The sequence below is a fragment of the Stegostoma tigrinum genome, chromosome 2, assembly GCF_030684315.1.
Source record: "Stegostoma tigrinum isolate sSteTig4 chromosome 2, sSteTig4.hap1, whole genome shotgun sequence".
In the NCBI taxonomy this organism is placed as follows: Eukaryota; Metazoa; Chordata; class Chondrichthyes; order Orectolobiformes; family Stegostomatidae; genus Stegostoma; species Stegostoma tigrinum.
The window spans coordinates 108,790,006-108,806,793 of record NC_081355.1 but is presented as its reverse complement, the minus strand read 5'-3'; the positions used below and the strand labels follow the sequence as shown (position 1 = coordinate 108,806,793).

Sequence of the window (16,788 nt, the reverse complement as noted above, 5' to 3'; positions counted from 1 at the left end):
ATATATCACCTTTTCTTCACTGTCTCTGAGTCAAAATCCTGGAATTCTGTCCCTAATGGCATTGGGGACTGCAGCAGTTCAAGAAGGCAGCTCACCACCAGTATCTCAAGAGCACCTAGGGTTGGGCAATAAATGCTAGCGAACCAGCAATGTCCACATCCCACAAATGAATAAAATAAAATTAAAAATACACGCTTGATCTACCTCACATTTATCAGGAAATCTCCAATATATTACTCGTAATGTGATTAATGTTCTCTCATTCCCCACCCCCCACAAAATAACATCTGCATTCATGCCAAAGCTAAGAAAACTTAGCACCATTGTTTTTTTTACATCGGCATTTGATTTGGTTTACATCTTTAAAGTTTCAAATAATGTAGCCACAAGTGTGATTGACTCTTAACACCCTGCTGAAATGGCCTAGTAAACCATACATTTGTCAAGAATGTGACTCACCACCAAACTTAAATTCTGATTAGTAAATAAAACATGCAAATCATATTTCTAATTTAATACTGAATATTGCACCAAGTTCATATATTAACATGAACAAAGTCTAATATCTGTTTTGACAATTCTTATGAATTGCAGTAGCAACTACTATTTTTAAAGTATTAACGATAAACAGTAGCACTCTTTGTTTCTGGCTTTCTGTGTCTGTGTGGATCCCACTTTCAAACGTTCCTGCAACTTCAGTTAGCTCTGTCTCAAAATTGGATTTTTTGCCCAAGGGCAGCATGGTGGCTCAGTGGTTAGCACTAGCTGCCTCACAGTACCAGGAACCCAGGTTCAGTTCCACCCCAGGCTGACTATATCTGTGTGGAGTTTGCACATTTCCCTCGTATCTGCATAGGTTTCTTCCGGGTGCTCAGGTTTCCTCCCACAGCCCAAAGCTGTGTAGGTTAGGTCGGTTGGCCATGCTAAATTGTGTTCAGAGATGTGTAGACTAGGAAGATAGGTCATGGTGGGATGCTGTGAGGATCAGCGTAGACTTGCTGGGCTAGTTTCCACACTGTAGGGATTCTTTGATTCTATGATGATTATGCCCAAAATGGAAGCAGAATGATCTACCTTTCCGCTATTTCCAAGTCACACCATCTTGCCTTCCCGTTTGATTTCACACTTGGAAGTTGCTAGTGTCATCTTACAACTGCAGATCAGTTACTACATGAGTCTATAATTTAACTGTTTGCAGTAAGTGATCAAAATCAGCATAGTGAAAGCCTTTGTAACTCAGAACACTGGCTCAGATCATGCAACATTTATCTGTTTAATTGATCGTGATGTGCCACTTTGTGTGTACCTTTATTTTTGGTCTGTAAAATTAAAATATTTTGTCCGGGAAGGTTTAGAACAAGTTTGCAATGGTAAGAATAGCAGGAAATTATTTAATTCACAACGTAAGTCATATAGTTGCAGGAAATTCTGGATCAAAAACTTAATTATTGGGTCACTTTTTAAACATGGTGATCTTTCTACTTTTTTTTCAAGAAACCTTTGTAAATTTTTAGAAGCTTTTCACCACGGATTTAAATTAGAGCCTCCTGAAAGACATGACTGAACTTTTTTTCCCTTATCATTGTTTTACCTTTACCAAAGATAATGAGCTAACAATTTGGCTTCATGTTTCTCATAGATGGAAAATCTTGCAGATCAATTGAAAGATAAGACTGACCAATGTAGTGAACTTCTGCTTGCCAAAGAACAACTTCAGAGAGATGTACAAGAACGAAATGAAGAAATTGAAAAAATGGAAAACCGAGTTAGAGAACTGGAACATGCATTGATCTGTACCACTTATCCTTTGGAAAAGGTAATCATTTTGACTGAGCTAGATGTGTATATGGATATAGTATTTAACTTTATGAAAGGTTTGGACAAATTGGATCCAAGAAAGACACTTTGCTGTAAACAGAATTGTAGTTTCAAGTGATAATAAAATGTGAGGCTGGATGAACACAGCAGGCCAAGCAGCATCTCAGGACCAGCATCTGCAGTTCCCATTATCTCTGATAGTAGTTTCAAGTGGTCAAGTTTGCAAATTGTGGAAGTAAAATCAAAGAGACTTTTCAAAATTAAAAATATATTGAGCCTGTGAATGAATTCATGATTTCCAGAATAAAAATTTGGAGGCTCTTGACCTGTTTAAAAATTTGGAGACTTATGTGAAATACACCAAGGAAATATTATTGGTAGGCGAGTTAGATGCACTCTAGGTTTTCTGGCTGAAAATGATAGCTGCTGCCGTGTTATTATACAGTACAATTCTCACTAATCTTTCATAACCATATATTTTCTAATCTCCTATTACAATTAAGGAGAATGAAGAAAGAAATTCACAGGTTGCCTTAGAAATCCAAGCAGATAATACGCTTCAGATACAGCTGCAAGCAGAGCGTGATGCTTTAGAGCGAAAGGAGAAGGAGGTATAAACTCATCTTTAAAACTTTCTTTGAAAATTGTACCAGTGTGACATTTTAAGCCAGACTTTTATAATTAGAATATCTGTCTTTGTTGGAAGTGCTGTTAAGTGATAGTACTACCAAGTGCAATTCTAGACTTGTAAAGATCAACAGTGAATCAAAAATCTTAATCTAATATGGATCTACATTCAGAAGAGTACTTCAGTAATGATGTATGGAAGGATCTGTTGAATACTTAATAAATGTTACCTAGTAGATTTTTGTTTTATTTACAGAAAATGTTTTCCCTATCATGTCCATAGCAGCAAATATGGGTTAACCTATTTTGCTTTTCCCTGGTTCATTGCGTAATGTATTTTCATTGTTCTGAGTACCATTAAAATCCTTTTCCGGGTTTTAATCCACACTTTGAGATGTATTCTTAATGTAATCTGACAAATTTGGGTGGGGGGTGGGGGTGGTCACACTCTATGGCATCATGATTCACCAACAAAAGTGACCTCAGTAGGAATCAGGGAAAGTTTTCCACTGGATAGTGCCTTACCTACAAAGGAAAATGACTCTGGTTGTTGGTGTCATTCATATCACTAGAAGAATTCTTAATTATAGTTTCCTAGACCCAACCATCTTCAGCTGCTTCTTCAATGAGCTTAGGATGGGAGGAAGTTCAGAACGATGATGTTTGGTAGCAATTCCACAATGTTCTGCAGCGCTCACAACTTGGATATAGAAGAAATCCATATCTGTATGCAACAAAACCTGCACAACATTCAGACTTGAGCTAATAATTAACAAGTAATGCTCACACCACAAAAGTACCAGGCAATGACCATCTCTTAAGAGATAATGTAACCATTGTGCCTTGGCATTCAGTGGCTTGCCATCGCAGAATTCCCCATTACCAGCATCCTGGGGCATTGCCATCAAGCAGAAATTGAACTGGAACAGCTATTTACATACTGTGGCTACAAAAGTAGTTCAAAGGTTAGGCATTCTGCAATGAATGCCTCCATATGCAAGACAAAACAGCCTGCTTGATTATGTAGCTCACACCAACTTCAACATTCATTCCTTCCATCACCAAAGTAGAGTGTTGCATTGTGCACTGCAGCCACTCACCCAAGGCATGTTCAACACTACCTTCTAAAAATGTGACCATTTCCACCTTGAAGAACAAGGTAGCAATGTACCTTTAAGTTCCTCTCCAAACTACTTGACCATCCAGACTTGGAACTATATCACTGTTGCTTCACTCGTGCTGGATCAAAAGCCTGGAATTCCTTTTCTAACTGCACTGGAGATGTACCTTCGCTTCATGGATTGCAGTGATTCAGTAAGGCAGTTCACCAACAGCTATCAAGAGTAAACATGGATTGGCAATAAATGCTCGCCCATGGAGTGACATCTGAATATGTGAATTCATTAAAAAAAAATTTCAGGTGACTGTAAAATCAAGACCATCCATATTTAGAAAGTGGACGTAATTATTGTTTTAAAAAGAAGTCACTGCATAAGACATAACTAGGGTATCAGAAATCACTTGTCCACAACCATTCGTCTGTGGATTCCATTATTTAATGGCAGATTTCCTTTCCGAGAGGGCATTGGGTTTTTACAACAATCAACATTGATTAGATGATTGCCATTAGACTAGCTTGTTTTTCCTAATTTCCAAATTTTATTGAGTTTAAATTTCTCTATTTGCCATATTGAAATCTGAACTAATGTCCCCACAGCATTAACCAGAGTTTTGAATTAGTTGATTAAACTCTTGGATTGGATTTTGTTTGATTACAGATTGCAAACCTGGAAGAACAGTTGGAGCAGTTTAGGGAAGAGCTATTAAACAAGAATGAAGAAGTTCAGCAGTTGCTTATGCAGTTAGAAATTCAGAAGAAAGAAGCTGCCACCCAGTTGCAAGAAATTCAACATGAAAACAAGCGACTTGAGGTAAGAGATAATGGGAACTGCAGATGCTGGAGAATCCAAGATAATAAAGTGTGAAGCTGGATGAACACAGCAGGCCAAGCAGCATCTCAGGAGCACAAAAGCTGACGTTTGAGGCCTAGACCCTTCATCCCTCAGGAGCATAAAAGGATGAAGGATCTAGGCCCGAAATGTCAGCTTTTGTGCTCCTGAGATGCTGCTTGGCCTGCTGTGTTCATCCAGCTTCCCACTTTATTGACTTGAGGTAAGGTTTTAATTAGTTCAGGGTCCAATCTGTTCTAACCCTTATTCAACTGTAATAGGTTACTTGACACTGCATAACTTTAAATAAATTAGTCTCAAATTCACTGTTACCAGTAAGCAACTTTTCAGAATATTTTTGAGTCCAACTTCAGTCTTTGGTCTGCCTGAAATATTATTGCAGCCTCTTTTTGTGTTCATAATTATCCTTATACTTCAGGAGATAATAATATGTCTACTTTACCCCTTCATCTCTAAGAGTTAACATCTGATCTCTACTTCATTCTTCTGAACTCTTTGAACATATGTAGCCTTCCAAATTATTACCCAAAACTCCTGGGACACTAAGTTTGAACCCTTCCAATCAGGTTTCTGCCACAACCGCAGTGTTTTTGCCAAAGACATAAATGATCTCTCGTGAATTGATCAGGAAATCTGTCACTCCTCCTCGACTTCCTTGCTGTTTTTGCACACTAAATCACATTTCCTTCTGGTATCTCTCCATTGTTGCCTAGCTGGGTAGCTCTGCATTCATCTGGTTCTACTCATTTAATCAGAGATCGCTATTCGTTCACATTTACCTCTGGTGTCCCATGTACCCTTGTTCTCCCTTCTGTTGTTATTTACATGTCCCCTGGTGTGACATCATCCAAAAACACACTTCGACCTGGATACTGACAACACCCAGCTCTACTCATCACCACTTTTCTTCACTACCTGATTCCGTCTAAATTGTCAGACTGTTTATTTGACATACAGTGCTGCATGAGCAGAAATTTCTACCAATTAAACATTTGAAAAACTAAAGCCATTATCTGGGATTGCCATCATTAACTGAGTAACTATCCCTCTCCCTGGCAACTGTTGGAGGGTGAAGCAGCGTCTTTGTGATATTGGTGCCACTCCAGACCCACAGCAATGTGGTTGACTGGGCACTCAGGAATGGACAGTAAATGCTGGCCTAGCCAGTGACACCCTCATTGCACGAATAAATAGTTTTTAAAAATTATGTGGACTACCTTATTTGATTAATTTTCAGTTATTTAGTTGTGTTTTGAGCATCTCTATTAACTGCTTTCCTCGCACAGTCGAGCTGTTATTTTGCTTGCTCCTCCTCTTTTATGCAAATTTAAAAATATGCTCATCTGCATCTTACCCTGATGTGCCCCTGACCGTACAGATCATTGTTGGATTCTTGTTTGCCAAAGTCTTATATGTAAGTTTACACCTTTTTGTTTAACATGCTCATGACCTCATTTAGCCCTAATTATGTAGTCTTCCTGGCCACAGAACTATTAATCATTTTCACTGATCTCTTGTGCATAGCCATCCCTCTTCAGTCTGTTCTCCCCATGTTATTGCCTGAGACCCATTCTTCGAAATATGCACACTAAATTTCTTTTGTTCTTGTTTTAAGATCCTCTTTAAACTCATCTCTTGAGTTTTATCTTGGCTTTCCAATTTCTGCTTGTTTGATGTAATTTTTTTTATACCTCTGAAGTACTTTGGAAGATTTTCATGTAGTGAAAGCATTGTGTTGAGCGATAGGGGCCAAATACAGATATATAGAATTGGGCCACAGATCAACCATGGCATCATTGAATAGTGGAACAAGTTTGAGGGGCTGAATAGCCTACTATTTCTCTCTTTTGCTCTATAACTGCAGAGGTGGGCATCTGATAAGTTCCCCACGGCAGGTTCAGCAAGGCATTTGATAAGGTTCCCCATGGCAGGCTCATTCATAAAGTCAGGAGGAATGGGATACAGGGTGATTTCGCTGTCTGGATTCAGAATTGGTTGGCTGACAGGAGGCAGAGAGTGGTTGTAGATGGTAAGTATTCTGCCTGGAGGTCAGTGCTGAGTGGTGTCCCGCAGGGCTCTGTTCTTGGGCCTCTGCTTTTTGTAGTTTTTATAAATGACTTGGATGAGGAAGTTGAGGGGTGGGTTAGTATGTTTGCTGATGACACAAAGGTTGGAGGTGCTGTTGATAGTATCGAGGACTATTGCAGGCTTCAGCGAGACATTGACAGAATGCAGAGCTGGACTGAGAAATGGCAGATGGAGTTCAACCTGGATAAATGCGAAGTGATGCATTTTGGAAGGTCGAACTTAAATGCTGAATATAGGATTAAAGGCAGGACTCTTGGCAGTGTGGAGGAACAGCAGGATCTTGGTGTTCAGGTCCATAGCTCCCTCAAAGTTGCCACCCACGTGGATAAGGTTGTTAAGAAAGCATATGGTGTTTTGGCTTTCATTAACAGTGGGGTCGAGTTTAAGAGCCGCGAGGTTATGCTGCAGCTCTACAAAACCCTGGTGAGACCACACTTGGGATATTGTGTCCAGTTCTGATCACCCTATTATAGGAAAGATGTGGAGGCTTTGGAGAGAGTGCAAAGGAGGTTTACCAGGATGCTGCCTGGACTGGAGGGCTTGTCTTACGAGGAGAGGTTGACTGAGCTCGGACTTTTCTCACTGGAGAGAAGGAGGAAGAGAGGTGACCTGATCGAGGTGTACAAGGTAATGAGAGGCATGGATAGAGTCGATAGCCAGAGACTTTTCCCCAGGGCAGGACTGACTGCCACGAGGGGTCATAATTTTAAGGTGTTAGGAGGAAGGTATAGAGGAGACGTCAGAGGGAGGCTATTCACCCAGAGAGTTGTGAGCGCATGGAATAGTTTACCAGTGGTAGTCGTGGAAGCGGAGTCACTAGTGACATTTAAGTGACTGCTGGACATGCACATGGACAGCAGTGAATTGATGGGAATGTAGGTTAGGTTATTTTATTTTTGGATTAGGAATATTCCATGGCACAACATCGTGGGCCGAAGGGCCTGTACTGTGCTGTATTTTTCTATGTTCTATGTGTGGTTCAAGCATTTTTTTTATAATTTCATGTTCCATCTTGTTCAGACTTTTCCTTTTTATTTACTGGAGATTTATTAATATGAAGTTGACTGAATTCATGTAAATTTTGCTGTATACAATACTCGTCCCCTAACAATTCGCAATCCTTTCATGTTTTATGTTTTTCATGTAATTAGCAATTGTGCTCTGTACTGCACTCTTAACTCATTAATATTTATGAAGAAAAGCAATGGCCTTACCACTCATACCCGGGGAGCATTGCCACAAAGCTTCCTCCAGTCTGAAAGGCAAAATATTTTGTCACTCAGCAAACCCTCATCGTCACCATTGTCCCTCTTATACAATGGACCTCAAATTTGCTTATAAGCTATTGTGTAAGTTTTTATCAGATGCCTTTTGTGTGCTTACACTGCATCCACCCTTTCGGTCATCTCATGAAAAAGCTCAGTCGGGTTATTTGCCTTTAACAAATTTGCACTCGCTTTCATTTTTAATCCACCATTCATCAAATATGAATTTGCCAGTTAATTTTGTCTAATCTTTGCTTCTGAATGCCCTTACACCATGGCTGAGCTTATCTTTATGCCAGTAACGCATATGATTATGCTTATCTTTATGCCAGTAATTCTCCTGTGCACTGGCATCTCTTTGGTTTCTAAGGAAAATTGGAAGAAAATGGGCAGTATCCCCACAATTTGTGCCCTTAGTTCCATTAGCATCTTGAAACCATTCCATCTGATTAAGATGATTTATCAGTTTTGAAGTGCAGCCAGTGTTTGTAATAGTTATCAGTTTTTAACCCATCTACCATCTTAGTGGTCTCCTCATTCACTATGACTTAGGCAATGTTATTTTCCTTGTTAAAAACAGTTGCAAAATTGTCATGTAATTTCCTCAGCCTTGCCCTGTGCCTCTGTGCATGGATCACCTGCCTGATCATTAATTGGTGCTACCTCACCTCTTAATATTTGTTTATTTATACATTTATAGAAGACTTCTGGATTTCCCTTTAAGACACAAAAGTAATCTGGGGTCAATTCCACCCTTGGGTGATTGTGTGGAGTTTGCACATTTCGACCCGTCAGTTTGGGTTTCCTCTGGGTGCTCTGGTTTCCTCCTACAGTCCAAAAATTAGCAGGTTAGGTGGTTTGGCCATGCTAACTTATTCATTATGTCCAGGGATTTGCAGGCTAGGTAGATTAACCATGGGCAATGCAGGGTTACAGGGATAGGGTAGGGAAGGTGGTTTTCAGTGGGCTGCTGTTCAATGGGTCATGGTAGGCCGAATGGCCTGCTTCCACATCGTAGGGATTCTATGATTCAGTGAAGCTTCTATATTGTCAGGTAGATATCAGTGTTGTAGCTTGTCTGTAATAGGTTAGCTTTGGTTTTGGCTAGTTCTGAAGCACAACTCTTTAGTACTGTTGCTGTTACGTCGTCAGCCCTCATAGCCTTTGCAGTATTCATTGCCTTCAGCTGTTTCTTGGTATAACAAGTGAGTCCACTTTGTTGAAGACTGACATCTGTGACGCTGGAAACCTCAGGAGGAGGCTGAGATGGATGATGCAAATGGTACTTCTGACTGAAGTTGATGTAAATACTTCATTAAGCCTTGCCTTTTGCACTGATGTACCAGGTTCCCCAACGTTGATGATTGAGAGAATATGTGGAGCCTCCAGTTGCTGCTGGTTGTTTAATTGTCTATCACCATCCCACAACTGAACATAGCAGGACAGCAGAGTGTAGATCATGTTGTTCAATTGTTGGATTGCTTTGCCTTGTCCATTGCATGCAGCTTCCACTGTGTTGTAACTTGAATGGGTTGGCATGTCATTTTTTAGGTAGATTGATATTGCTCTTGGCATGCTGTCCCACTCATGGGATGAGGCCTTAACTGCCCTCTGGACATTAGGGAAGACTCAACTACATTGCTGTTGGCCTGGATTCACATGTAGGCCAGACCAGGTAAGGATGGCAATTTCCTTTCCTAAAGGACATTAGTGAACCAGATGGGTTTTTCCAACAATTAACAATGGTTTCATGATCATCATTAGATTCTTATTCCATTTTTTAAAAAATTGAATTCAAATTCTACCATCTGCCATGGTGGGATTTGAACCCAAGTCCCAGAACATTATCTGGATCAACAATCCAGCAATAATACTATTATGCCATCATGTCCTCATTTAATTGTACCAAGGTAATGCCCACAGTCTTGTTGCTGTTAGCATGGGCCAAATTCTGTATAATGAGGTTACAGATTGTGGTTGAAACAAATGCTGTTACTGGTGGTCCACAGCATCACATGAATGTTCATTATTGGCTAGATAAGCCTTCTGTTAGAACAGACCATTGCAAACATAGAAGCTCTCTCTGCTACTCTCATAGAGACTATCAAAATATTTCTACAGGTTTGCCCTGTCCAGTTGTAACTGTGTAAGTTTGCTCTGATGACTGTAATTAAGCCTCAAGTTTTAATGTTGCGTCTTTAATTTTGAGAATTAAGGATGTATTTTGTATGGAATGGGTGGGACTACTTCTTTGACTTAAGATTCTATTCACATAGAAATATTTTTCTTTGGCATACATTGCCCGATAGTAAATCTAGATGTTGAGAGCAATGCAGGTTTTGTTGGTGTTTAACTGTGTTGCAGTAAGATTTTTTTTTACAAATCCTTAACCACTAGTGTTTTAAACCTGTGTTGTATCCTTCACATGGCAGGATGAGGTGGACAACTTGCAATCATCTGGCGACCATTGCTTATTTGTCGGGAATTTGACTCAAAGCCTAAAGGAAAGAGATCAAGAAATAGAAAAACTCAGTGAACAAATTATAAAGTTGGAACAACAACTTGAACTCCCTTCTGACAAGAAGGTCAGTAAAATCAAATTAATAGCATCACTGGATATGAGCTATTTCTACAATATATGTTGAAGATAAACAGATATGTAAGGATTTCAAACCAGCGATTTTTGTATTTCTGTACCTGTAGCCCTCTGAGCCAGTTACTTCCTGCATTTTGAATTGAGGCTGAGCAATTAGGAAGAGTTATTTAAAATATTCTGCTTTCTTTTAAGTCCTACAGATTTTAGCTATGCACAGACAGCATATGATGGTTTGTCATACCTACCCTTATGTCTAAATGAGTACTGAGGGGTAACTGGTACGAGTGATGATTGGCCCAAATAAAGTACAAGACCAGACGCCCCAAGTTTAAGGTGAGGAGTAAGTTGTTTAGAGGAGATTTGAGGAAAAATAGAAATAGGGAACACGCTGCCTGAGAGTATTGTGGAGGCCAATAACTCTTGTAACATTTAAGAAGCAGCTGGATGAGACCACTTATAATATCAGGGCATAGGAGGCTATGGAACTGTGCAGGTAAATGGCATTAGTGTAGTTTTGTGTTTGTTGGATAGTGTAGACAGAAAGGGCTGAAGGGCCTGTTCATCTGCTATATGATTCTATGACTCTCTAAATACTGCCTAAATCAATATCATCATCAAATGACCAAACACAATGCTTTAAGGGAGCAAATTCCAGTGTGGTGGCCAACGATGAATTGAACTGAATTGAATTGAATTGGCTTTATTGTTGCACGTATGCAAATGAGTAGTAAAAATTTTATAAGATGCTTCAGGGAGGTGATGGCCTTGTGGTATTAGCACTGGACTGTTAATCAAGAGGCCCAAATAACGTTCTGGGGATCCAGGTTCAAATCCTGCCACAGCAGATGGTGGAATTTGAATGAAGTGAGTGTCTGGAAATAAGAATCTAATGATGACCGTGAAACCATTGTTGATTGTTGGAAAAACCCATCTGGTTTGCTAAAGCCCTGTAGGGAAGTAAACTGCTATCCTTACCCTGCAGCCCAATGGTATCAATGTGGACTTCACTAGCTTCAAAATCTCCCCTTCTCCCACTGCATCACACAACCAGCCCAGCTCGTCCCCTCCCCCCACTGCATCACAAAACCAGCCCAGTTGTCTCCGCCTCCCTAACCTGTTCTTCCTCTCACCTATCCCTTCCTCCCACCTCAAGCCGCACCTCCATTTCCTACCTACTAACCTCATCCCGCCTCCTTGACCTGTCCGTCTTCCCTGGACTGACCTATCCCCTCCCTACCTCCTCACCTATACTCTCCTCGACACTTATCTTCTTTTTTCTCCATCTTCGGTCCACCTCCGCCTCTCGCCCTATTTATTCCAGAACCCACTCCCCATCCCCCTCTCTGATGGGTCTAGGCCCCACACGTCAGCTTTTATGTTCCTGAGATGCAGCTTGGCCTGCTGTGTTCATCCAGCTCCACACTTTGTTATCTGCCATCCTTACCTGGTCTGGCCTACATGTGACTCCGGACTACAGCAATATGGTTGACTCTTAACTGCCCTTTGGACAACAAGGGATGGGCAATAAATGCTGCAATGGCCTCAACCCATGAATGAATAAAAAACTTACAGTGCCGTCTTAGGTACAAAGGTACCTAGATACAACTTCTTCAGTTACAAGATTAGTTACAATGTAACAATGTCACCAAGACAAGGCGCCATCCTAGGCACAGTCCTTTGTTATAGAATAGAGAAATGAAGAAAAAGTTTTACAGCTATACACAGGATAACCATAGGTTAGAGAAATAAGAAGCAAAGTTAAAAAGACAAATATTACATTCTCTGTCAAAGGACTGTCAGCAGCAAACCAGCGCAGGGACCTCAACACGGTCTGAGTGCTGGCTGCCGTCTCACTTTGCACCGGGCCGCTAGTTGCTGGTGTCCCCACAATGGGCATGCTGGTTGCCCTGCTTTGGGCACGCTGGTTGCTGGCTTCCCTGCTCTGGGGTACTAGCTGCTGGTCACTGGCATCCCTACTCCAGGCACGCTGATCATGCTTGTGTGAAGAGTAAGGATGAGCAGAAGACCATGTCAGAGACATGCAAGGTCTTGGGTGGTTATAAGATTGTAGGACGTTCAGTGACAAGGCCAGCAATATTGTTCATTAATAATTGCCCTTAAGAGGTTGCTGATGAGCTGCTTCTTTGAGCTATTGCAATAAGTGGAGTGAGTGTATCTCCACTGTAGTTAAGTAGAAAATTTCAGAATTTTGACCTGGTCAGACAAAGGCATGATCATTGATTTGCAAGTCAAAAATCATGGGTGACTTGGAAGGGAAATTGGAAATGGTAATGTTCCTATTACCCTGCCCACGTCTTTTAAAAATGGTGAAAATATGATAAGTTTTAAAGGTGCTGTCAAATAATCCTTGGTTGCTGCTATGCATCTTGTGGAATGTAAATTCTTCAGGAATATTATGGAGGAGAAAATGTTTAAGGTGGTGGATGAGGTAATAAACAAGTACAGCGCTTTGTCCAGGACCACCTTGAGTGTGGCTGGAGCTGGAGGCAAGTGAAGAATATTCCATTATTTTCCTGACTTGAGACTTCTAGATTGTGGGAAAGCTTTGGAAAGTCAGAAATTTCCCTCAAAATAATACAGCCTTTGATCTACTCTAGTATCCATATTTGATCCTGTTAAGTTTCCAGTCCATGTTGAAAATAGGTAATTTAGCAGTGTTAATGTATTGGACGTTGAGGTGTGAATAGATATTTCCTTGTTGAAAACGGTTATTACCCAGCACTTAAGTGCCTTAGATATTACTTGCCATTTTTCAGTCCAAGCCTGAATGTTGTGCAGAGATTTCTGCAGGTGAGTATAAACTGCTTCATTATGTGCGGAGTTGCAAATAGAACTCAATCATCACCAAACATTACGATCACTAAGTTAATGACAGAGGGAAGGAGTTCGGAGCAATGAAGGTTGCTAGGCCTGGGACAATATTCTGAGCAGCTCCTACTTGGATATCCTGTGACTGAGATGATTATCCCCAGTGACCAAGACATGTGTCTTTGTGCGAGACAGGATTCCAAATAGTGGATAGCTTTCCCTGATTCCCATTGGATTAATTGTTTTTTAAATTGCACACTGTGAAATGTTGCCTTTTTGTCAAAGACAATTTAGTTTTTGTCCATTATTGGACCAAGGCTGTTGGGAGGCCTGAAATCAAACTGCCCTTGTGGAACCCCAAACTGAGCATCAGTGAGAAGGTTATTGCTGAAAAAAGACAGAATTTTTTTTATCTTGATGAGTTTACGGTGAAAGGTTTTGACAAAATGTGCCTTTTTTCGGTAGTGCTTGAGGGGGTAATTGCTGAGTGAATGTTGTTTGATAGCACTGTCATCAATTCCTCCTATTAATTTGCTGATGATTGAAAGTAGCTTCATGGGACAGTATTTGACAATATTGGATTAGTATTAGTTTTTATGGATCAGAAATATGTGGGCAATTTTCCATTTTGTCAGGTAGATGCCATTGTTATAATTACTGGAGAAGCTTAGCGACAGGGGTGGGTTGCCGGGAGCAACAGGATGCCATTCAGTCCACCGCATCCAGTGCATACAGCTGTTTCAAGGTGCCAGGTGGAATTAATGGAATTAACTGAGGACGAGAGACCTCAGGAGGAATCTGAAATGTATCATTCACTCTGCATTTCATGGTTTCAAATGCTTCAACCTTATTCTTTAATGCAAAGGATGGGCTCCACGAACGTAGAGTCATTATGGTGTAAAACAAGGCTATTCAACTCATTGAGTCCATTTCAGTTACTTGGAAAACAATCCAGTTTGTCATAGCCCTTTTTCCCGGTGACCTTGCAAGCTTGTTTCCCTCGATTTTGTAACTAATTTCAGTTTGAGGTCATTCATTACTCCACACACTTGTCATCAGAGGGCAGCATGTCAATGAAGAATCTGATATAGCTGGAATCTTTCGAGCACTAATGGAGGCAGGAAAAGGAGCCGTTACTGCAGGTGAAATGGTCACTGTGCAATAGATAATAGCAAAACCATGTGAGGACCACTCCAGTGAGTTGGACAGCATCAGAGTGGTGTTGGAAGAGGATAATGTAGCAGACAATGTCAAAAATTTGTCAAGTGATCAAGGTGAACCAAGCAGTGTGGTAATGATATTTGCAAATTTGATTTGGGCATTTCAGTGCATTGTTTTGAGATATGGGTTTCGGGATGTGGTAGGAAGTTATTTGTAGAAATCCAAACCCAGAGCTACAGGAGAGCTGTGAATGAATTTGGGAAATGACAGAATGTTGTATGATTTTCAAGCAGTAAGGAAGTTGGGGGAAGTAGTTTGCAAGGAAATAACTAAATTGTTTTTGAGTCCAAGGATCATAATTTTTTTTGAACCGCAAGAGGATCTTAAATGCACTGTCGGAACTCCCTAATTATTGTAAATTATATCCCAGGACAGTTTATCTATAGCTCACCATAAAATATGTAGTACAATGCAAACAGTAGTACAGCCACAGAACTGCCTCTTCCTGACATTATGGAAATTTACACAGTTGTGTCCTGCACATGACCAAGCAGGACAAGTCCAACTCGTTCACTTTCCACCCCATCCGTCTACTCTGAATCTTTAATGGTGGAAGTCATTATCAACTGTTCTACAAAGCAACATTTGCTCAGCAATAACCTGCTCACTGGGGCTCAGTATGAGGTTCCGTCTCGGTCATTCAGCTGCTAACCTCATTAGAGCCATGGTTCAAATGTGATAAAAAGAACTGAACTCCAGAAGAGAGGTAACAATGACTGCTATTGGTATCAAGGCTACATTTGACTGAGAATAGCATTCAGGATCCCTTGCAAAACTAGAGTCGATGGAAATCAAAAAAAAAACTCATCACTATTTACAGAGATAAGAAGGTGTAGACCTGGGTGAACACAGCAGGCCAAGCAGCATCAGAGGAACAGGAAAGCTGACGTTTCAGGCCTAGACTCTTCTTCAGAAATGAAAAGTCTGATGTAGCTGGAATCTTTTGAGCACTGCTGGAGGCAGGAAGAGGAGCCATTACTGTAGGTGAAATGGACACGGTGCAATGAATAATAGCAAAACCATGTGTGGGCCACTCCAGTGAGTTGAACAGCATAGGAGTGGAGTTGGAAGAGGATGGTGTAGTAGACTGTGTCAAAAGTTTGTCAAGTGATCAAGGTGAACGAAGCATTGTGGTAAAGATATTTGCAAATTTGATTTGGGCATTTCAGTGCATTGTTTTGAGATGTGGGTTTCGTGATGGGGTAGGAAGTTAACTATTGCACAGTGTCCATTTCACCTACAGCTCATTCACCAAGGCTCATTTGACAGCACCTTTTATAACCCATGACCACTATCATCTAAAAGGACAAAGGCAACAGGTAAATGAGAACACTGTGACTTGCAAGTTTCTCTCCAAGACATTCACCATTCTGATTTTTAAATACATCATCATCCCTTCACTGTCACTGGGTCAAAATCCAGGAACACTGTCCCTAACAACACTGTTGATGTACCCACATAAAATAGAATGCAGGAATTCAAGATGGCAGGTCACTACCATTTTCTCAAGGGCAATTAGGAATGGTCAATAAATAGTGGCCCCTCATGTGAAGCCCACCTCCCATGATTGAATAAAAGAAAGTGCTTATGACTCTAAGAAGATGTTAAGGAAATGTTCTAGCCTGACCTTGATGACATCGGTGCTGCCATCACAAAAGAAGAAAAGAATCATCCCTTTTGGGAACTTTAATGCCATGAAAGGACATATCTCTGTGTAGAACCATTTGGAAAATTAGAGTTAAGTAAAGTCAATACAAATGATGTTTCCACTAACAAACTATACTCAGTCTGACCTCATCATAAGATACATTCTTTTCCATGAGAAGGACAATTGCAAACCTAACAATATGCTCACCACCATGACACAAAGTTTTTTGAAACCACCAGACCACATCCAGCACAAGATCAAATGCACAAAATCTCCTTTGTTCACAGGATAGACTTTCTCCTATTAAGCATGCAATCTGTCAGTGTTCGAAGCAGCATTTTCACTAAGTCAAGTGAATTCGTAGTGTCACCTGATACAACTCCAAAGGACCTGCCACAGGCTCTGGAGGATAGCTTTTTAGAGGCTTTTGATTAGGTCACTCCCTAAAGTAGGTTGGTTAGAAAAATTAAAGCACATGGGACAGGAGGTAATATATTTACATAAATTAAGGATTGGCTAATTGGAGAAAACAGTCAGTAGGAATAGATAGATAATTCTCCAATTGACAAGCTGAGACTCATGGGATACCACAAGGATCAGTATTTGGGCTTGGATAGAGGTGACGTGGGGAAGATAGCTCCACTGTAGGAGAGACTATGATGGAGTACACAGCCTCAAAGTGAAGGGATGACGCTTTAGAAAATAGTTCCTTGAAAGTGGAATTGT

At 40.6% G+C, this 16,788-nt stretch overlaps 1 protein-coding gene across 5 annotated transcripts in view; it reads left to right on the top strand.

Moving 5' to 3' along the window:
• The window catches only part of akap9 (A kinase (PRKA) anchor protein 9), a 245,974-nt gene that overhangs the window by 164,213 nt on the left and 64,973 nt on the right, over nucleotides 1–16,788 (top strand). For all 5 annotated transcript variants that reach the window (XM_048559679.2, XM_048559688.2, XM_048559659.2 and 2 more), the window contains 4 exons: nucleotides 1,640–1,816; nucleotides 2,322–2,429; nucleotides 4,224–4,376; nucleotides 10,201–10,353. In XM_048559679.2, coding sequence (XP_048415636.2) covers nucleotides 1,640–1,816; nucleotides 2,322–2,429; nucleotides 4,224–4,376; nucleotides 10,201–10,353 — 591 coding nt within the window. The remainder of the gene's footprint in view (nucleotides 1–1,639; nucleotides 1,817–2,321; nucleotides 2,430–4,223; nucleotides 4,377–10,200; nucleotides 10,354–16,788) is intronic.